The 23790-nt window shown below is 39.5% G+C and overlaps 1 protein-coding gene across 2 annotated transcripts; it reads left to right on the top strand.

The window, feature by feature from the left end:
* Nucleotides 1-710: 710 nt before the first annotated feature.
* Nucleotides 711-21494, top strand: LOC133598692 (protein tyrosine phosphatase type IVA 3). 2 transcript variants are annotated; one of them, XM_061951415.1, is made up of 7 exons: nucleotides 711-913; nucleotides 9657-10062; nucleotides 14036-14170; nucleotides 14237-14329; nucleotides 16051-16181; nucleotides 18773-18847; nucleotides 19894-21493. In XM_061951415.1, exons 3-7 carry the CDS (start codon nucleotides 14075-14077, stop codon nucleotides 20009-20011), a joined length of 513 nt encoding a protein of 170 aa, XP_061807399.1. In that variant the 5' UTR covers nucleotides 711-913; nucleotides 9657-10062; nucleotides 14036-14074; the 3' UTR covers nucleotides 20012-21493. The 2 variants fall into 2 exon arrangements, with proteins under 2 accessions (XP_061807399.1, XP_061807407.1); XM_061951423.1 differs by lacking the exon at nucleotides 711-913 and having other exon boundaries at nucleotides 10047-10062; nucleotides 19894-21494.
* The last annotated feature ends 2296 nt before the right edge of the window (nucleotides 21495-23790 follow it).

Here is a 23790-nt window from a genome sequence, read left to right as displayed (position 1 = left end):
AAGAAAAAAAAAGTTGCACATATAATGATAAATGGGTTATACTTGTATAGCGCTTTTCTACCTTCAAGGTACTCAAAGCGCTTTGACAGTATTACCACATTCACCTCGATGAGTTACTTTAACCTCCACTCAAAGTGATTGATAGTGAAGTGAGGCTCCACACAGCCTGGTCTGCTTTAAAAAGTCTCTGTCTTGTGACTCTCTGGACTGACATACATAACCAAGTAAACACGCTCGAAAACCTATAAAAAGATCGGGAATGAACCCATGTAGACCTTTACATCGAGCTCTTCCTGTACGTCCATCAGTTTCAATTATTAACATAACTTCAAGCAGCAGTTTGGTGCTGGAAGAAAAGCAAACAAACCAGTGAGAGGAGAAGTTTAATTCTAATAAGGCTTGACTTGTCCAACCTGTGTGGCAACTTGGAAGATGAGTCATTCAGGGGGTGAAGACGGAGAACGTAAAAGCAGGCACACCTCAACGGATATTGTGCAGAAAGGTTACATTTGATCAAGTTTGTTTTGTGCTCCTATGGGGTTGGGGAGAAACGCAGGGGAGGAGATAACAGCGCCTTAATTGTCCCTGCTCGCCAAGTACCTGGTGGAAGGGAGGGCAGAAGTGGATGGAGAAGAGGCGGCGAGGGGGAAGGGGGCGTGCGGGGGAGGAGGAGTGAGGCTCTTCCCTCTCTAAGAGCATTAACTGTCGAGTGTTCTGGCGGTGACAGGGCTGTCAGGGTCAGATGGCTGCTCAGCCTGATTACGCTGTAGATCCTGCTGCTGCCAACGGACTCCAGAGTGCAGTGCATCTCGCTTCGGGAGCTGAGAGCTACAGGTGGCTGCAGACGATCAGACTATCCTAGCAGGTGTTGGAGTGAAGTCTCTATTTGGAGATGACACGGCAAATCTAAGCGGTAAGGAGAAACCTTCCACTGCGCTCTGATCTGTGCGCTAAATTGTTGTAGGGTAAAACTTCCACTGCTACTAGTACATAAGTGGATAGAAATACTGCTGCAGGTATTCTGTCTATAGGGTTACTAGCAGACAGATAGGCGGTTTGTTGCAAGTTTGTGGAGTTTCCCCATCTGGCGGCACAGTAAGTATTAATGCATCAACTTCACCAGGCATCCAGCACAACTCCTTTTTCCGGAGTGACTTGTAACAGGTGTCGGACGAGGAATCTTCTTCTTTAGGTGTTAACTGGGTGTCATTTGTATAGCATGTACTGTAACCGGATTTATCCTATTTGAAGCAAGTACCAGCCAAACTATTCGGGGTGTCCTTTTATGGAACAGGACAAGCTTAACAGGGCGATTCTGCAAGCAACTGTAAATTGTGTAGGGATGTTAGGAAACCAAGCTTGCATGGCTTATGGTAATACCGAGATCCATTTTTAATCACTTTGGGTCTTGACACAGCTTATGATAGGAAAACGGACACACTTGTTTGCTTTATATAAAATAAAAATCACAGTAACAGTCGAGCAGTTCAATTTAATAGTGCTGCTCACCTTCTTTATTGGGTAATCTATCGGTTAGTTATATTGATTAATCAACTAATCGGATAGGAAAACACTCTTTATAGCCTCAATGCATGTCTTAGGGAGTTGAAAAAAAAACAAGTGTATTCTTTTTTCTAATAAATGCAAATCATCAACATTGAAATTTCACTTGTAACATGTCAGATCAAGGCACACACACATCACCACTCTCCTGTAAGCTCAATTGCAGCGGTCGAACAGAAACTTTGTCCGCGTATTTAAAATTTTGTGCACTTCATTCAGTCCAGATTTGATCAACTTTTATTAGTTACACTAAATAAAGGAATAATCAACGCAGCAAAATACAAATCGAAGCTTTTTTCAAATCAAATTAATCGAAGCCTTGCTTTAGTACAGTGGTGCCTCAGTTTTCAGATCCGACAAAGATCGAATCCAATGGAACTGAAGCACTTTTTCTCTTAGAAATCATGTAAATCCAAATAATTTGTTCCAGACACCCAAAAGTGTTACCACAAAACACATTAAATAGAGCAGGGGTCTCCAACCTTTTTTCATCTGAGAAGTGCTATTACTAAATAAAAATGGCTGAGAGCTAGTCATTTTTATAACCTATATTTTCATAGCCTATTTCATTCCATACAAAGGGAATAATGTGAATAATGCACATTTTGTATTGACAACGAAAATGGCATCTTGTATTTCATTATTCATTTCTTTCTAGTGAAGGTTTTTTAACCACTATTCAAGCTACTGTGACAAAAAAAATGGATTTTGTGTTTATTTATATCCATCCATCCATCCATTTTCTACCACTTGTCCATTTCGGGGTCGCGGGGGGTGCTGGAGCCTATATCAGCTGCATTCGGGCGGAAGGCGGGGTACACCCTGGACAAGTCGCCACCTCATCACAGGGCCAACACAGATAGACAGACAACATTCGTACTTACTAAACCATCACAAAATTCCTCAGTAAATTCAGCAAAACGTCACTGTGGAGTTATTGAGTCTGTTTAGCTGATTGGAGAGTTAGCTTCCGCAGCTAGTGGGTCTATGACGATGACTTCTGTTTTTTTTTGGTCAGCTGTTTTACTGCCGTGTTACAGACACAGTTTGGAAACAAATTAAGGTATATAAAACAACATTTACAAAATATTTCTGTGTAAATCACTAATTTCACAACGTATATATATGCGGCTTATAGTGAAGTGCGGCTAATACCGGGGTGTCCAAACTACAGCCAAATGTGGCCCACCGGTGTCTTCAATTTGGCGCACGAGACGCCACAAGTCCAATCAGCAATTTGGGCGCTTTCATATAATATACGGTACAAATAGTCAGCGGTCTGATAAATACCATTTTGTCACCATGTGGTGGCCAACAAGTCAGTGGCAATTGCACATCAATGTAAATAACTTGACAGCATTTACCTCTATGACCTAATCCAATCAACCTTCCCTAGTCATGGTGCAGAAAAAAAAATTCAACCACCACAAAAATTCAACACACATGGTCACACATAACACAAACTGCTCATTGAACTTTGTGTCCATCCATCCATCCATCCATTTTCTACCGCTTATTCCCTTACATGACATTTAAAATGTATTTTATTGAGGACGCATATCTCTACTCCTAATAAGGCCTGATTTACTAAAGGTTTCATGGACAATACTAACACACATGCAAACGTGTGCAAAGTGGATTGCGTCCGTTAAGTGAGCAAAATAAGGCGTGCAATCCATTTTGTGTCTCTGCCTTTATTAACGTGCAAAGTATATCCTGATCATTAAAACATCCACAAAACTTGGAGGAGACACTGAAAATATTATTTAACATGTGCATTGTGATTTGTCAACACTCATGACTGTTTTGCGTGCACTATTTTGCATTTTATTTAGCACATGTCAGAAGGCCGTGCAAACTGACAGTTCAACTCACTGCTGGAGGATCAGTGCTTGCGCTGCACAGACAGACGATGGACAGACGACAATCCTCCATCCTACGTGTGTTTCAACATTTTGGATGGTCAGAAATAAAATAATATTAGACATATCGTCCATTCAGCAATTTAAATTTTATAATTTTATTGCTGCTGAATGACTTATAGGTCTGAATAAAACAAATTCAATTGATGTTTTTTTGTCTGTTGGCGTTTTTTATGTTGTTCGTTTTTTTTATTTAGGAAATATATTACTATAATATATATCCAACATGAAAATATGTCTTTAATTGTGCATTTTCTTGCGTTTGAGTCTTTCCAGACGCGATGCAATCCACAGCCTTGCGCAGAGAATTAAGTGTTAGTGTGCATATGTTTCTGTTGTCTGAATTGCGATTCAGAAAAGGTATTACAGATTTTGGATGTGTGCAGCTTTGATTGATTGATTGAGACTTTTATTAGTAGGTTGCACAGTGAAGTACATTTTCCGTACAATTGACCACTAAATGGTGACACCCGAATAAGTTTTTCAACTTGTTTAAGTCGGGGTCCACTTAAATTGATTCATGATACAGATATATACTATCATATATACTATCATCATAATACACAAGATAACCATCAGGGTGTATACATTGAATTATTTACAATTCGAGGTGTGGGGGGGGGGGGGGGGGGGGGGGGGGGGGGGCTAGGTTTGGTTGTTATCATCAGTCATCAATAATTGAGAACAGAGAAATGGACATTGAAACAGTGTAGGTCTGACTTGGCAGGATATGGACAGCAAGTAGTGGACATAGAGAGAGAGTGAGAGATCAGAAGGCATAAGAAAAGTATCTACATTTGATTGTTTACATTTGATTATTAACAATCCGGGGAGGGTGTTAGTTTAGGGTTGAAGTTGCCTGGAGGTGTACTTTTATTGCGGTTTTGAAGGAGGATAGAGATGCCCTTTCTTTTATACCTGTTGGGAGCGCATTCCACATTGATGTGGCATAGAAAGAGAATGAGTTAAGACCTTTGTTAGATGGAATCTGGGTTTAACGTAGTTAGTGGAGCTCCCCCTGGTGTTGTGGTTATGGCGGTCATTTACGTTAAGGAAGTACCTGAAGCTGGTTCAACACATTGCGCACAGGTCAGAGCATGATAACATTAATGTGCAGATAACGATCGTCTCCATGGTACACAAAATTCTCATTTAAATAAGGCGGTCTGTACCACTTTTCAATTGCACACGCAGTGTTAGTAGATCAAAGGCAACATGCAGTCGTGGTACTTAATGAAAAAAAAGCTCCACAATGCTTGGTAAATGGACTAGTTTGTTCTGTGAAATGTTTGGCCATACGATACCTGAGACAAAAAACAGGATAAAATGTTGGCAAAAATCTTCTATAACAATACAGGCAGTGGGGTTCACGAAAACTTAAGTATCACTGAGTTTCTGTACTGAAAGTGGGTCAGTGATGTATGTCATGTTATGTGTAGTCAACTCCTACTGGATTTTGTTTCATACTGTAGGCCTCTGCATGCCTTTACCCAATCTAATCATCCATCCATTTTCAACTGCTTGTCCCTCTTGGGGTCAAGGGGGTGCAGGAGCCTATCCAAGCTGCATTCGGGCGGAAGACGGTGTACACCCTAGACAAGTCGCCACCTTATTGCAGGGCCAACACAGATAGACGGACAACATTCACACTCGGACCATTTAGTGTTGCCAATCAACCTATCCCCAGGTGCATGTCTTTGGAGGTGGGAGGAAGCCGGAGTACCCGGGGGGAACCTACACAGTCACGGGAAGAACATGCAAACTTATGGAAGTGTTATTGTAGCAAAATTATTTGCAAACGTGTATTTCAATCTGTGTTACACTGCAGAGAATGACGGACCAACTAATTTCCCGTGCAACATACTTACTTTTTTTTTTAACTGCAAAACAGGAAAATACAGGTTAACAGAAGCAGATTCAATGTGTTGCTTGTACACTTCATCATCACAAACTGACTTTTTCTTTTGCCGTATTACAATACAAAAAAACAATACATTACCATTGTATTGAAACAATCAATTTTGCTATATTTGTACAGTTTTTCCTCACATATGTCCTCTTTGACGAAATCCCAATATACAAATTACTTTTTCAACAAACTCATTAATGACCTCAAAATACTGTGTTAATAATGCTAATAACTATCCTTTTTAATTACATTTGTATCTTCTCTATGACTTCCATGAACTGTATTTATTAAACTAAATGTATTTTAAACTAATGTATTGGCGATATTCAAGTGTATTTATCCTTATTGAAATTAACATGTAGCATTTTAGACTTTTTATGAGTACACAGCAAATAGATTCATGAGCGTGTGATACAACTTGTGCGCAGGCATTCAGAAGTGCATGCGTGTAAAACTATCTGCCTGTGCGTATCCGAGGTGTGCCTACATTTAAAGCACCAGTAGAGTGGAAAAACAAGCTGCCTCTATATTGAAGCTATCATAATATATATGTGATTTGTGACACCTATAGACTTCCAACGTTTGCGTTTAAATAGATGTGATCAAAATAGTATCAATTTCACGGAGATTCCTGAGCCATTTTGAGAGAAAATGAGGAAGCCGGACACGTCATCGCCTGACAGTGGTAGGAACCGCAGATCCCTTTCCCACCAAAAACAATACAAATTGTGCACTTTGTGACAACAAACAACTGGTTGGTTTAAATTGTGGGGTGTCTTCCGTGGTTAGTTAAATGTAGGCACACCTCAGATACGCACAAGCATATTGTATTACACGCATGCACTTCTGAATGCACCTCCAAGTCTGAGTCCATGGTTCTCGCCTGGAAAAGGGTGGAGTGCCATCTCCCGGTTGGGGAGGAAATCTTGCCCCAAGTGGAGGAGTTCAAGTACCTCGGAGTCTTGTTCACGAGTGAGGGAAGAGTGGATTGTGAGATCGACAGGCGGATCGGTGCGGTGTCTTCAGTAATGCGGACGCTGTATCGATCCGTTGTGGTGAAGAAGGAGCTGAGCCGGAAGGCAAAGCTCTCGATTTACTGGTCGATCTACGTTCCCATCCTCACCTATGGTCATGAGCTTTGGGTTATGACCGAAAGGACAAGATCACGAGTACAAGCGGCTGAAATTAGTTTCCTCCGCCGGGTGGTGGGGCTCTCCCTTAGAGATAGGGTGAGAAGCTCTGCCATCCGGGAGGAGCTCAAAGTAAAGCCGCTGCTGCTCCACATCGAGGGGAGCCAGATGAGGTGGTTCGGGCATCTGGTCAGGATGCCAACCGAACGCCTCCCTCGGGAGGTGTTTAGGGCACGTCCGACCGGTAGGAGGCCACGGGGAAGACCCAGGACACATTGGGAAGACTATGTCTCCCGGCTGGCCTGGGAATGCCTCGGGATCCCCCGGGAGGAGCTGGACGAAGTGGCTGGGGAGAGGGAAGTCTGAGCTTCCCTGCTTAGGCTGCTGCCCCCGCGACCCGACCTCAGATAAACGGAAGAAGATTGATGGATGGATGGCACTTCTGAATGTCAAATCTTACACAGCAGAAGTGTCGCAAAAGTCACATATAAAAAGACAGCCTATCAAGGTTTCTTTCTGATTAGGAACAGACAGAGAACTTAAAACACACGTACGCGGATGTGAATACACACACTTATATTGATCTACAGACACACAAATTAGTACACACGCATGCAAATTGGATTACACGCGCACAGATTGAGATACACGTTTGCATTTTGCTACAATAACATTTCCATACAAACTCCACACAAAAAGACCCCGAGCCCGTGGATCGAATCCAGGACCTTCTTATTGTGAGCCACCAGCACAAGCCCCTGTACCACCGTGCAGCCTCAATCTAATAATACTCAAAGATAATGACACTCAGGGAGGTATAATCTCGAGTATCGAGTATGTTTATTATTGCTGTTTCCCACATTCATAACGGGCAAACAAAATATGAAGAACTATTCTATAGGGTTATGTTGTGCTGTTCTACAGTACAGTAATGTACAGTGTGAGCCTGGTCTTCCCCTGGGAGGCAACAGAAGGCTACAGTTGATTGAGAAAAATAAAGAAAATATATTTTTTCAAAGTGAAGTTATCTTAAAGGCACATTTATTTTCAGGGGAAGAGCACAAAACGCCACAAGATAAACTTCAAAAAATATTTTTTGTCTTGAAATAGGGGAAGTGCCAGCAGTACCATATTATCAGAAGAGAGGCTTAATATGTCGCTCTTTGAAAAAAATGAATGAACACAATTTAGTTTTTATCATTGCTGTGTTTTCGTCACTGACGCAGAAGCGCCTGAGTGCAAACAAAGCTACAATACTACATAATCTCTCTGTAACCTTACTGGCATTATCACAGGATAATTCCTAAATATAGATAATCAACAACCTGAAATAGACTAGTCTGTTGTGGAAGGGCCAGTGAGTAATTTGCCATGTGACAAGAGTGCGTAGCCACGTGTTTGTGTGTGTGTGTGTGTGTGTGTGTGTGTGTGTGTGTGTGTGTGTGTGTGTGTGTGTGTGTGTGTGTGTGTGTGTGTATATGTTTTGCCAGAGGTGAAAAGGTGACCGCAGATTACCAAGATTACCTTTCGGCTTTCCCTGGTTGTTTGTCTGAGTTTTTGGTCACGTGACTCAATGAGGATTCAACCACATTATTTTATTGTTCATCAACTCCTCTCCTATAAATCATTATATCACAGTCTAAATCAAGGCTATTCAACTGGCAGCCTAGGGGCTAAATCCGGCCCAGGAATGACACCATACCGGCCCCCAGGTTAAGTTCAAAATATTTTTGTAGCAATTTCCGTTAAACCCTACAGTGCTCCTCTTGTATAGAGGAACCTGGACCACTGTAAACACATTGGCAGACCTTTGCGTTGACATTTGACTGTGCTAGCAAATATAGAACACTGGGGTCCAAACTTGTGATTTACATAACTGAAGCGTTCCTCAGGGCACTCCTTTAAGTCCTTTCCTTTTTGGCAGTTACACTTTTTTCGTAAAGTGATTTATTGTTACGTACACCGGGGGAAGGAGAAGACACAACGGCAGGGATCAGTTCAATAGGTTTATTGAACCTGATTATATGTTGGGGTGTGTATGCTACTCTACGTGAATGGTGCAAGACGATGTGAAGAATTAACAATGTTAATGTTACCAGGGGTTGTTGTTTGTGCGTGTTGGATGAATCCTTCGACAGTCCAGAGGGGCAAGGCAAGAAGACAGTCCGTGGGCAAGCGAGAGGTCGGGGGCTGGAGAGAGGCGACGAGGTCCGCGTCCAAGCGGGGGTCGAGGATCGAGGGAAGCAGTCCAAAATCTGGTAGGAAGTCGAGGCGCACAGCTCGATCACAGGATACAGGGAATACTGCGGGGAACACAGAGGACATAAGACACGGGCAGAGGGAAAGCACAGAGAGAGCCGGTACGAGGAGGGAAGCTATAGACGGGATGCTTACTACAAGAGTGAACTACGTTCCGGCACTGGATCTTCGGGTCTGCTGGTCTTTATGCCGTCTGCCCTCATCAGACCCAGGTGTGCTGATTGCTGGTTGCCCGCAGCCGTGCAGGCGCTTGACCGCGATGCGGGAAGAGCAAGCCGGGGAGTGTCCCGGCGCGCTTCTAGCGGAGCTGCCGGCTGCGCTTGCTGCAGATGACATGCGGGATTGCGCATGCGCCGTGACATTTATTTAACAAAAGTGTTGCTGTAGCTTGTTTGCTTTAGATGCAGTCAGTAGTCATTTGTTCAACTTCTTTAGTTATAATAGTGGTGTTCTTCAAGGTTTCGTTTTAGATCCTCTATTTTTCATCATGTGCACTATTCAGCAGTTGGCCCGTGAGTTCAGTTTGCGACTCACATTTTTGATTCTTAAAAACAGCAAAGCGCTCCTGTAACTCTGACAAAATAAATAGACCAAAATTAAATGTCTACTGTAGAGGACACTGGTTCTCCGAAATTTACAAAAAAAGAGTAACAGTAAAGGGAGAAGTTTGGCTCCCCAGTCCTTAGCCTTCAAGAAATGTGGCCCCAAAACAATTTAGTTGAATTTAACAAAATATATAACTAATACAACTAAAATAACAGTTTGGCTACCAAACAGACGAGTATGTTTGCAAAAATATCTAATATGTCACAGCAATTACTGAGAAAACCATTTATTTCTGCTGTTATAGTTTGTTTATATTTGTCTTCACAGAGCTCCCAGTTGATGGCGTTTGTTCGACAAAGTGGTGACTACTGCCACGCCCAACACTAATAGACCCAATCGATGATGTTTTTGTACCACGCAGTCTTGGGACCCTAAATCCTAAACAAACACTCACACCGCGCCTGATGGGGTAACAAGTGGCGCTCCAACATATGAAACTAAGCCCAGAAGGATCGCAAGTCCATCTCCTGCAGAACATCAAGGGTTGAAGACAAGAACTGTGTGATAGGCAAACACAGAACTGACACTCCTGGACGACGGAATACATACAACTGATGGGGTAAAACACAGTTTAAGACAACAAAACCGCAAAATTTGTCAGCGCTAAGAACATTTCTATCCATCAAGTTTTTATTAGAAGACTTCACAGCCAAGTGTACGACTGAAACTAAAGGTGAGAGATGGTTTTGATATTTGTTGACACCCGCTTTTCCCTTCTTGCAATTAGTCAGGCGTTTCCTTTCAACTATTCCACACACTTTCAGTATTGGTAGTGCAATGTGACATTTTACAAGCAAATGTGGATTTTTATTGTTGTCTATTAAGCATATTTGAGTGTCGTGAAAGCGCAAATACAAACCCCGTTTCCATATGAGTTGGGAAATTGTGTTAGATGTAAATATAAACGAAATACAATGATTTGCAAATAATTTTCAACCTATATTCAGTTGAATATGCTACAAAGACAACATATTTGATGTTCAAACTGATAAACATTTTTTTTTTTTTTTTGCAAATAATCATTAACTTATGCCAGCAACACGTGACAAAGACGTTGGGAAAGGTGGCAATAAATACTGATAAAGTTGAGGAATGCTCATCAAACACTTATTTGGAACACCCCACACGTGAACAGGCAAATTGGGAACAGGTGGGTGCCATGATTGGGTATATAAGTAAATTCCATGAAATGCTCAGTCATTCACAAACAAGGATGGGGCGAGGGTCACCACTTTGTCAACAAATGCGTGAGCAAATTGTTGAACAGTTTAAGAAAAACCTTTCTCAACCAGCTATTGCAAGGAATTTAGGGATTTCACCATCTACGGTCCGTAATATCATCAAAGGATTCAGAGAATCTGGAGAAATCACTGTACATAAGCAGCTAAGCCCGTGACCTTCGATCCCTCAGGCTGTACTGCATCAACAAGCGACATCAGTGTGTAAAGGATATCACCACATAGGCTCAGGAACACTTCAGAAACCCACTGTCAGTAACTACAGTTGGTTGCTACATCTGTAAGTGCAAGTTAAAACTCTCCTATGCAAGTCAAAAACCGTTCATCAACAACACCCAGAAACGCTGTCGGCTTCGCTGGGCCTGAGCTCATCTAAGATGGACTGATACAAAGTGGAAAAGTGTTCTGTGGTCTGACGAGTCCACATATCAAATTGTTTTTGGAAACTGTGGACGTCGTGTCCTCCGGACCAAAGAGGAAAAGAACCATCCGGATTGTTATAGGCGCAAAGTTGAAAAGTCAGCATCAGTGATGGTATGGGTGTGTATCAGTGCCCAAGACATGGGTAGCTTACACATCTGTGAAGGCGCCGTTAATGCTGAAAGGTACATACAGGTTTTGGAGCAACATATGTTGCCATCTAAGCAACGTTAACATGGATGCCGCTGCTTATTTCAGAAAGACAATGCCAAGTCACATGTTACATCAACGTGGCTTCATAGTAAAAGAGTGCAGGTACTAGACTGGCCTACCTGTAGTCCAGACCTGTCTCCCATTGAAAATGTGTGGCGCATTATGAAGCCTAAAATACCACAACGAAGACCCCGGACTGTTGAACAACTTAAGCTGTACATCAAGCAAGAATGGGAAAGAATTCCAGCTGAGAAGCTTAAAAAATGTGTCTCCTCAGTTCCCAAACGTTTACTGAGTGTTGTTAAAAGGAAAGGCCATGTAACACAGTGGTGAACATGCCCTTTCCCAACTACTTTAGCACGTGTTGCAGCCATGAAATTCTAAGTTAATTATTATTTGCAAAAAAAAATAAAGTTTATGAGTTTGAACATCAAATATCTTGTCTTTGTAGTGCATTCAATTGAATATGGGTTGAAAAGTATTTGCAAATCATTGTATTCCGTTTATATTTACATCTAACACAATTTCCCAACTCATATGGAAACGGGGTTTGTAGGTCCAAAACATGTTATTATACACCTATCCACTTTGATTTTTTTTTATTGAGCTGGAGCCTGTCCGACCTAGCTTTGGGTGAGGATAAGCGGTACAGAAAATAACACAAACCTGAAAAGGGGAATTGCACTTTTTTGGGGAGGTTGGGTTAAAAATTTTGTGCATTCTAAGTAGTGAAAAACTACTAATACGGGGTGGCTAACAATCCAAGTAATTGGACAAATCTATTACGCCTATAAAGCCGTCTAAAACATTTAAAAACGCCAACAATGGTTCCATTTACATGCCGTGACCTGCATGGTAACCAAGGTATAGCGACATTGTTATTGTAAGAGATAACACAAAGGAACTACTTTTCTGACATTGTGACACATCACCTTGATCACTCCTTTGACCACTTGCGAGAAGCCAGCTAGTAGCTAGTAGCTGGCTTAAGCTGCTAATCAAAATCAGAAGTACTTTATTAATCCCCAATTAATAAACGTTAATTAACAACGGTGGTTGTGATCCCCCATGAAATAAATAAGATGAAAGGAGCTTGAGCTGCTTCTGCTGTATTGCCTTTAAGTTAATGCTAGGTTATAAATCATGCATCTCAGGTTGTGGCATCAATTAGAGAAGTTGGTCAACTTTGAACACTCAGATGCTACCAACATGATACTATATGGCTCTCAAAAGCTACCAAAGTGGCCCAAATCTGATTTTTTTTAGATCTGATTTTTTCCAGCTGACTATTTACACTGCAGGTAAAATGTGATTTTGCGCACAGGCCCAATGTGGCTCCAATATGGTCTCAGCGTCACTTGCATGCGTACTTTGATAAAGGAAAAACAAAGGAAGTTGACCGGGAGGAAGTCGTTATGACTACAAAATACATTAAAAGTCGCAACACCTTAAACATATGTGTATTTTACCTGAAAGTAATATAATCTATGAATGGATGTACAGTATTGTCACGACCCGAATAGGACTCTGGACACAGATGCAGGATTTCGGAAACAGATATTTATTCGGACAAGGGAAGTGGTCCAAAACGGGAGAAACAAAACAGGCTATCATAAACAGAACTAACCTGACCTCTAAACTAACAAAAATATCAATAACTCCAAACGCTCCGGCTGCGGAGGGAAAAAGGTGCTAAGATATTTGACACTCAATGTTAATTATATTTATTTGCAAAAGTTGTAAAAAGTATAGTAGTTTGCAATTGGGGTGGGCGAAATATTAAAGGATCAGTAGTGGCAATACTTTTTACTTCACATATTACAAGATACTTTAATGATTTTGTCTTTGATTTATTGTTTGTGATTATAATCAGAATAAAGACACACACATTTCTTTTTTCTCAACAAACTTCTTTGTGAGCAATTTAACAAGCCCCCCTTGACCCCAAAAGGGACAAGCAGGGGGTTTGTTAAATTGCGGTAGAAAATGGATGGATGGATGGATGATTGCAACAAAATAAGAAGAACGATTATCAAGAAAAACACATATTCTCTTACATTACATGCAATTGTTTTAGGCAAATATAGTCAATAGTGCCAAATACCATATTATGATTTTTTTTTCTACATTTAAAACTTTTCCTTGTGGTCTACATGGCATGTAATGGTTGGCTTTTGATCAAAATGTTGCATAGATTTTGTTTTACAAGCTGCTTTCTGACCGTCTCCTCGGGATGCGTTGTTTTGTGGGCAGTCTTATTTACGTGCCTCCACTTTGACTGCGTCTTATCCCCGTCATCTTTGTTGTAGTTTTTAGTGCTTTCTTAGCGAATCTACTGACAGATATAACTAGATATAAGTTAGAACTATATACGTTACTTTGTATTAGAATTAGACTTAGGACTGCGCGATGCTCTTCAGGTAAATCTCTACCATACATGGACATATCCGCTGACGTCACAACTGGGAAAAATATCATGAATTGGAAAAATACTAAACAGCTTGTTTGGAGGAAGTAGGCAGGAAGGCAAGATTGTTTTATAAATGGCGGTCAGGTCAATGCAGATGTAAGTGCAAAGATGAGTGAGGAGACCCGACTTAAACCTTACATATAACTACCTCAAACCTAAAGTAAAATGAAAAGTACAACAAAAATAGTTGTAGTAGATACATTCTTGCTATAGACTATACTGTATCCAGAGTGCAATATCATGTTAGAATTGTATTTATAATGTTTATATAGTTTTAATCCCATTTCAATTCCTTACATGTTAAGGTCAGAAGTCTTTGTGTGACAAAAGCTACATTGTTCACCATGAACCGTCCTGCTCCTGTGGAACTGACCCACAAGAACATGAGATTTCTCATTACCCACAATCCAACAGACAGCACACTCAGCTCCTTTATTGAGGTAATTAAGTCATACGCTCCCAATGAAAACAACTTTGAGGTATTAAAACTGCGTTGTTCTTTCTAGGACCTGAAGCGATATGGGGCTACAACAGTGGTCCGAGTGTGTGACATCACGTACGACAAAACACCACTGGAGAAAGATGGCATTACAGTGGTGGTGAGGACAAAGACTAGGAGTGTTCAAATTTACCTATATTGGGGCCTTGAGTGTTGGCAAATACCGATATTGATCCGATATGATATCAGCAGGAATCGTAGTGCATACTTATATTATTTATTTTGTCATGTGGAATGTTAGAAAAGGTTTGATCAAGTGAAATTAGTCAAAATGTATATATGTATATTTATATACAGTACAGGCCAAAAGTTTAGACACACCTTCTCATTTTAATGGGTTTTCTTTATTTTCATGACTATTTACATTGTAGATTGTCACTGAAGGCATCAAAACTATGACAGTTGTGAAGTGAAAACCCTTTCAGGTGACTACCTCTTGAAGCTCATGGAGAGAATGCCAAGAATGTGCAAAACAGTAATCAGAGCAAAGGGTGGCTATTTTGAAGAAACTAGAACATAAAACATGTTTTCACCTTTTTTTGTTAAGTACATAACTCCACATGTGTTCATTCATAGTTGTGATGCCTTCAGTGACAATCTACAATGTAAATAGTCATGAAAATAAAGAAAACGCATTGAATGAGAAGGTTTGTCCAAACTTTTGGCTTGTACTGTATATACATCCATCCATCCATCCATTTTCTACCACGTATCCCTTTTGTGGATATATATATATATATATATATATATATATATATATATATATATATATATATATATATATATTAGTTCCACCTTCGAATTTACATTGATTGTGGACGGGAGAGAAAGTCCTCCTCTCCTTCCAATACCACATAAAAGTGGTTGTTTTTTTTTAATCTTCTTTTAGCTTCCATACTAGTTTGTATACTCTTTACAAGAAATACATTGGAGTTACCTCCGTAGCTCGCTAGCTGGTGTGCGGTAGTTTTCTGAGACCCTCATTTTGTTAGCACAGCACACAACATTTTTATTGTGAAGACAGGAACTGTGCAGTCGGTCTTTACGGTTTTGACAGCCGGTACGGAGAGAGAGTCTGTTGAAATAGAAAGTGCTTCTCGCGTTCATCTCACAAGATCCTCGCTTGCCGTGTATGTCAATCAAGTGACGAATGTGACGTCGTAGTGAAGATTTATGGTTGCTAATTTTAATACAAGAAACGATAAACCCACTGTGCTCATTGGAGGATATTTAGATATCAACTGGCTATCCAGCTTTGCAGAAATAAATATGCTGCAAGACTGCTTGTATCGTAGTTTAATATCGGACATTTTGCATGAAAGCTGATATAGTCCCATACATTTTTGTTTTGCTGATATCAGACCATCCATCCATCCATCCATACCGCTTGTCCCTTTCGGTGTGGCGGGGGGTGCTGGTCTCTGGACAAGTCGCCACCTCATCACAGGGCCAGCACAAATAGACAGACAACATTCACACTCATATTCATTCACTAGGGCCAATTTAGTGTTGCCAATCAGTGGGAGGAAGCCGGAGTACCCGGAGGGAACCCACGCAGTCACAGGGAGAACATGCAAACTCCACATAGAAAGATCCCGAACCCAGGATCGTGCACTAACCCCTGCCCCACCGCGCTGCCCGGATATCAGACCAATATCTGATATCAATATTAGATTGATTTGCCTCAAAATCAAATAGCCCATTTAACATTTACATGTATCTCCATCATCCTGTACTACACTGTTGTAATCCTGAACATTCTTTAGTCACAAAGCGAAAAAGAGAAATGTGCTTGTGTTTACTGTTCTGTTTCTTACTTAGGATTGGCCTTTTGATGATGGAGCGCCGCCCCCGAGTAAGCTCGTTGACGATTGGTTGAGTCTGCTGAAGAAGAAATTTCAGGAAGATCCAGGATGCTGTGTGGCAGTTCACTGCGTAGCAGGCCTCGGAAGGTTAGCGACCCGTCAAACAACCTGTTCACTCTTATGTCATCGGATCATGTTTGGTCGTGATGGCAATTTTCACACTTTTAAGAATTCTCTTTGCTCAGTTCCCTGAGAAGCAGCGTCTTCGAGTCACACCAAAGACTATAAAAATGGGACCCATTACTCAGCATCCAGGCTTGGAATTGGGGTTTAAATCACCAAAAATGATTCCCTGGCGCGGCCACCGCTGCTGCTCACTGCTCCCCTCACCTCCTAGGGGGTGAACAAGGGGATGGGTCAAATGCAGAGGACAATTTTCATTTTTTTAACTTCTAAAGTGGGCATGTGTCTTTTGGCGAACAGGGCTATTCTTTTCCAAAATGTGTAACTGACAAAAGAAACAGACCAGTGATTCTCAACATTTTTCCACCAAGTACCACCTCAAAAAACACTTGGCACTCCAAGTACCACCAAAATGACCAACATTAAAATACAGTAGCGTAATAAGCCTAAATGTTCATTAAAAACAAGGCAGCGGTATTATTAAAAAAAGTGTATTTAATATTTTTTGGCCACTGTAACATTACATTGGGGCGGTATAGCTCGGTTGGTAGAACGGCCATGCCAGCAACTTGAGGGTTGCAGGTTCGATCCCCGCATCCGCCATCCTAGTTACCGCCGTTGTGTCTTTGGGCAAGACACTTTACCCACCTGCTCCCAGTGCCACCCACACTGGTTTAAATGTAACTTAGATATTGGGTTTCACTATGTTAAGCGCTTTGAGTCACTAGAGAAAAGCGCTATATAAATATAATTCACTTCACTTCACTTCACACAGAGTTTAAACAGTAACACTGTGTTTGAATATTTGATTAAGTGATCCTTTGGCGTACCACTAGATGGAGCCTGCATACCACTAGTGGTATGTGTACCACAGTTTGAGAATCACTGAAATAGACCATACATGTCATTATTTAATTGGCTGTAAAGCATGTATTGTAAATGACAAAACAAACACTAATAAACAAGTATAGCCGGAAACTAAGGTTGTAGGGTTACCATGCTGGACTGGTCAGTCAGTGCTCTCCACCAGTAGAGTAATAGAGCATCTGGGGCGTGTCCAGTCCACTCTTTAAAATTTTCAAGCCAGGCCTTGCGCTGTCTAGCTAGTATAGCCTTATTTAGTGTAAAAATTATGCTCAGGTGAAAGATTCCTTCAAAAAGGAAGCAATGTTCATCAGTTAAAACATTTAATTGATGAACGGCCATCCAAGGGTTCATTATTCCATGTGGTAGTGAGGCCCACATACGTGCAGTAGGGAAGGGATTCATATGGCCTCCTTCCTGAGTGGATCTTGCGTGAGAGGAATGTGGGGGTTAATCATTTTGCAATGAAGTCTGCTGAAAATGATGGAAAGCGCCACTCGACATAGCAACTGACGCTGTGGTCCAAGTTGGAATACCACAAAACACATTTTAAGATATTTAACACTCAGTGGCTAAAGTGGCTAGTGCCCCTCCAATTCGTCACGTTTTATGTGTTAGGTATAAAGCGACAAATGGGGCCATATGAAACTCCTTCCTACTGTAAGTGTCATTGCTGTAGTGTAGCAGTGTCCAAAGTGAACATTTTTGTCTGGCAACACTTTTTTATTGGCTTTCCGTATTTTCTGAAAATAAGATAATTTATAATGCGTTGTTTTACATATTCCAAAATGGCATTTGTCACCTATAACACAAAGCTAAAATGTTTTGTTCAGATAGCTTAGCGTAGTACATTGGATTGGTTTTAGCATCTTTACCAGGGCTAAAGCAGAATTTTATTTTGAGACACCTCTCTTGACAACATTTTTTTTACAGTTGTATTAATGTGAAACGATTTTTTTTACTTTTTTTTTAAATCCAACTTGGACATTAAAACAAATTTGTAGGAAAGCAATTGTTCAATAACATGTTTTTTTTATTGGAAAATAACAAATTTACATAAATAAAACATACATTTGCTTGTCTTTCTGACCCATCACCTTCAATCTCAGGGTGATTGTTTACCAGCCCAGCACTTACGCCTGGCACCCCAGGGGACATTGCAAATATTCAAGTAACATTTGCCACCATATTCTTATCAGTAATGGAGCAGGAATGGGCTAGGAATTTGTTTGTGGTAACATTTTATATAAAGCGCTTTGTCATTCATTGACATTTTACATGCGCTTCTTCATGCAAAATGGGGCCCCCACGGATCACAGGGCCCTAGCTGATCATTATTGCACAAAATGTTCTAAAGTGTCCCCCAGCAAAGGTTTGAATAGCCTTGCATCACTGGATGATATACTGGATTTGGTGTAATTAAACTACTATTATAATACTGTTGATATGATGAAAAACACTGGGCCACCTGATCTGTGACAACCTCTGTACCAACACTTTTTTATACAACTGCAACTTTCATGACCGTGTCATATTTTGTGTGTTTGTGGTGATGGTTATCTCATTAAAAATTAGCAAGATGAGCGATTGCGTTATTATATAAATTGTGCATGGATGGATTGTGTTACAATTATCAAAGAAAGATGTGTTTCCAACAGATATAATAACTTTGTGTCTACATGTGCACACAGGGCTCCTGTGCTGGTTGCCCTGGCTTTGATAGAGAGTGGGATGAAGTATGAAGACGCTATTCAGCTGATCCGACAGTTAGTATAATTTTCACTGATAATATGACTGAAGTGATGTGTGGATAAATAAAGTGGGAATCCTATTGTACAACAGTGTGATTGAGAAACACTATACATTGCTGTATTGACCCGAATATACAATGTTTTACCCCGAAAAAAGTCTGGTAAAATGGAGGATGTACAGATTTATAGATACAAAATGTGTGTGTGTATATATATATATATACTGTGTATATATATATATATATATATATATATATATATATATATATATATATATATATATATATATATGTATATATATATATATATATATATATACTGTGTATATATATATATATATATATATATATATATATATATATATATATATATATATATATATATATATATATATGTATATATATATATATGTGTACTTTTTAGGCTATATATATATGCATGTATATATATATATATATGCATGTGTATATATATATATATATATATATATATATATATATATATATATATATATATATATATATATATATATATATATATATATTAATATAAAACTTGAAAAAGAGGGCTTGTCTTAAATTTAAGGGTGTCTTATATACAGGTCCATAGAATAATTGTTTATTGATGTAAAACATAGTTCAAATACAAAGGAACATCCAAAGTTGAACTTGACCTACAACATTATTTCAGGCAAAATTTTGACAAAACTTAAAGTGGAATTATAGCAAACCTTCAGTAAATCAGGCCCCAAATGTACCAATTGGAACCTGTTGAAATTTCAACGACACTTTCTTTACTTGGAATTTGAATTACAATTCTACTTGCTGTATGCAACATCAATTCAAATGCATCGAATTAAAGTGGAGACATTCTCAATTCAAGCCTGCTACAAACTGCCTTTTACTGTATATTTATAAAGGACAGAATATTATTTTCATTTTGTTGAGCAGGATATTTGATATGAATTGATGCCACGTTTGACTTCCAGAATGTCAGGAATAGGAGATTGTTTTGTTTCATTTAAAAAATGTAACAACAACAAAATGCGGTGTGTTTCACAGGAAGCGGCGTGGCGCCATCAACAGTAAGCAACTAACTTACCTGGAGAAATATCGGTCGAAGCAGCGACTGCGCTTCAAAGACTCTCACACACCAAAGAACAAGTGTTGCACGATGTGAACACACGCAAGCACAGAGACAATCGAACCATTGGGGACACTCTAAAAGAAGATCGCTCTCAGGAATACATCCATCCAAGGCTTCTAGCACCTTCACACATAATCAGGCCTATCGTGGGTAAATACTGTAGGCCTTAGCAGCCCCCAAGAAATTAGTGAATGCTTTTTTTGAGACTTCTTTCACTTTTCCCCGTTTGTAAAAACTTAGGGTCTTTAAACGAGTATTATACTTTGCTCCAGTAGATAGAACAGGGATGAGAGAATGGAAAGAAAAAAAAGTCTGCTTGTTGAGGCTTTATGAAGTTGCTTAGTAACAAACGGGACAGTTCATTGGAGAAAGGCAGGTTCATCTCACAGCATGTGACCACAAATGTTCATTTTGAACTCAATTATGTAAGGGCTGTATTGTCCTACAGAATATATTACATCTGGTTATATTTTACATATAATAGCATAATTTATTGACAGTTTAATTCTTTTCAGACAGTTGCCCAAATTTCGACAACTTTTAAAAACAAAGGCTGATGTTGTCCTATTATATTCTGATATTTATTGCATGAAACTTTGTCAATGCTACACATGGTCCCCGCAAAGCCTTCTCTTTTGGTTTTTACAGCCAATGTTTTCTTTAAAAAATATGTGTTTACATTTCAGAATGGGGTAGCATGGTGGCACATGGGGTTAGTATATGTGCCTCACAATACAAAGGTCCTGGGTTCGATCTCTTTCTGTGTGGAGTTTGCATGTTCCCCCCGTGACTGCGTGGGTTCCCTCCGGGTACTCCGGCTTCCTCCCACCTCTAAAGACATGCACCTGGGGATAGGTTGATTGGCAACACTAAATTGGCCCTAGTGTGTGAATGTGAGAGTGAATGTTGTCTGTCTATCTGTGTTGGCCCTGTGATGAGGTGGCGACTTGTCCAGGGTGTATCCCGCCTTCCGCCCGAATGCAGCTGAGATAGGCTCCAGCACCCCCCGTGACCCCGAAAGGGACAAGTGGTAGAAAATGGATGGATGGATGGATGGATGGCATTTCAGAATGTACATTTTGTTCTCAAATTATTTGTGGTATAGGAAAAATTTGGGATAAGCAATAACCATACATTGTATATTATAAATATAAGATGTGGCCTAAATGTAAATATAAAGTAATATATGTGGCGTCATTGTCTCGTGTGTCGTTCTTCCCTCGACAAGGCCGGCACTGATCTGAAAAACTGATAGGTCAATGCCACAATTGGCCCCAAGGTAAGTGGACCGTTAGAGCAAACATGTACATAAAGTCGTCTTTCGGCACTTTTATCTGGATCCACGCCAAAATGTAATAAACCATATCATGCAACACTTAGTGTCAGTTCTTGGTATGCACAATCAAAGACAATTAACCACAGGGGCCAGAAAATCCTGCAAGTCAGAAACTATGCTTACACACCTTCTTGTGTCATATGCTGACAACTAATTGCTGTAATTTATCTAGAGAGGAATGTAATTAGAGGTTGTGTTGTGTTATTGTAACAGAGAACGGATTGCAGCTGGAATGTGAAGATTCTGGAGCAGTGGCCACAACCACAAGAAGATTTTAAGAATTTTTGTCTTGAATGAATGATCTGAACCTAAAAAACTAAACAAAAAACTAAATGAACTGTAAACTGACTAAAATATCAGCTAAAATATAAAATATATATATATGTATATGAAAGTGAAAAATTTTAATAATTTGTTCAAAAGAATTACAAGTCTTAATTTTTTTCAGCCTGAAAAAGTGTACTTATTTTTATATTGAATAGTATACACTTATGTATTTTCTAAAATGCAACATGAAAACTTAACTTTTTGATGTACTGACTGACGTATTTTTTAAAATTCAACATGAAAATTTAGTTCAAAACTTTTGACCCTAATTTAGCTTTATAAGCAATCGCCTCATGAATTTAAACATAAATATAAACATCTACCCCAAGACGGACAAGCGGTAGAAAATGGATGGATGGATGGATGGTAAAGACGGTTTTGTGTACTGGTCTGTGGTCACCTGGTAGGAAGTCCAAAGTAGAACTGGTCAAACAAAGATCAAAATTTAGTGGAAATATTTTTAAGCGTTCAACGTCATACGTTAGAAGAGTGCTTCGCAACGTTCGCTTTTGTTTTTTTAACAACATCACTGATTACTGCTCACTGCAGATTCTATGAGAGCCAACAAACATAATAAAACATCACTTACTGTACAATGTCTGATGTCATTCGGATGCCGACTGCTCGGATGTTCATATATTCTAGTTTAGATTTGGGGCGGTATAGCTCGGTTGGTAGAGCAGCCGTGCCAGCAACTTGAGGGTTGCAGGTTCGATCCCCGCTTCCTCCATCCTAGTCACTGCCGTTGTGTCCTTGGGCAAGACACTTTACCCACCTGCTCCCAGTGCCACCCACACTGGTTTAAATGTAACTTAGATATTGGGTTTCACAATGTAAAGCGCTTTGAGTCACTTGAGAAAAAGCGCTATATAAATGTAATTCACTTCACTTCACAGATGAAGAATGACTCATAATCCTCGCAAAGAAAACAGGGGTGGAACCAAGATTCTTTTTGTGTCGTTCTCGCCATTCCCAAGTCTAAATTGGCTCTCAAAGGAAGCGAGGAAGCAGCTGATCAGTCAATCATGTCAACATTGGCATACAAGCTTGTGATCTTGGCGCCACCATAAATAGTTTGTGTGGGTTAGCGCTTATAATAACAATATCACTAATACTTGGTTAATATTTAAGTCACGAAATGTAAATGGAGTATCGTCGGTGCTTTTTGGATGTTTTTTATTGGGTTTTATGAGCGGAATAGATGACCATGAATTGATTTACGTGGACCCCGATTTAAACAAGTTGAAAAACTTATTCGGGTGTTACCATTTAGTGGTCAATTGTACGGAATATGTACTGAACTGTGCAATCTACTAATAAAAGTTTCAATCAATCAATCAATCAATCAATCAAACCCCTAACGACAAGTTAATGCGTGTGTAGGTGTTACGTACATATGTAATTACGTCATTTCGTTCGAGAAGACAGGATATACTTTGTAAAATACTTTTAAAAAACATTTTTTTATTGTCAAAAATACAAAATATGCAATATTTTCCCCAAAATATTTTTCCAAATGTAATATTTGGAGCCTTGAATTGGTTAATAATTAATGACAACATTGTGTTTGATTCATTAGTATTGTTTGAGCTATGACAGAAACTCATAAAAATGATAAAAACACCTCATATATATCAATATTTATTATTTTTACTTTTAATGCTTTAATCTCGAGATCAACTTCATCCTCTATCTTAAGCAACAACAGTTGTAGAGTAAAAAAAACACTTGCATGAGTCAATATTGAAACATTTACTCGTAATATTTGACCCGTTTGCGCTTTTATTCAAAGTTGTATGTTTTTTGTTTTTTTTGTAAAAGTGTTTTTAATTTAAAAAAAATAGCCGCAGGCCTCAAATGGCCCACGTGCCGCACTTTGGACACCTCTGGTGTAGTAACTTGCTTTGCACTTATTGGTTGACTTTTGCAATATGTATCTAAAATTATTGTTTCCAATAATTGAAACACAAAAAAACAAGTTGCAATGTCAGACTGTTTCCTTAAAACCTTCTCTGATGTTTAAATAACATTCTCTTAACTGGAATACAAGTGTAAAAATAAGTTAACCACTGTGATATTAAAAGCAATGTACTGATGATGATGAATAATAAATGGCTTCACAACAACAACAAAAGAATAAATTAAAAAA

Source organism: Nerophis lumbriciformis, linkage group LG04, assembly GCF_033978685.3.
Source record: "Nerophis lumbriciformis linkage group LG04, RoL_Nlum_v2.1, whole genome shotgun sequence".
NCBI classification, from domain to species: Eukaryota; Metazoa; Chordata; class Actinopteri; order Syngnathiformes; family Syngnathidae; genus Nerophis; species Nerophis lumbriciformis.
This window is presented reverse-complemented; position numbering and strand designations above follow the sequence as displayed.

Coding starts and splice junctions, on each gene's coding strand:
- LOC133598692 (XM_061951423.1), top strand. CDS start 14,075: ATGAACCGTCCTGCTCCTGTGGAACTGACCCACAAGAACATGAGATTT. Junction 16,182..18,772: donor TGCGTAGCAGGCCTCGGAAG/GTTAGCGACCCG, acceptor ATGTGCACACAG/GGCTCCTGTGCTGGTTGCCC. Junction 18,848..19,893: donor GCTATTCAGCTGATCCGACA/GTTAGTATAATT, acceptor TGTGTTTCACAG/GAAGCGGCGTGGCGCCATCA.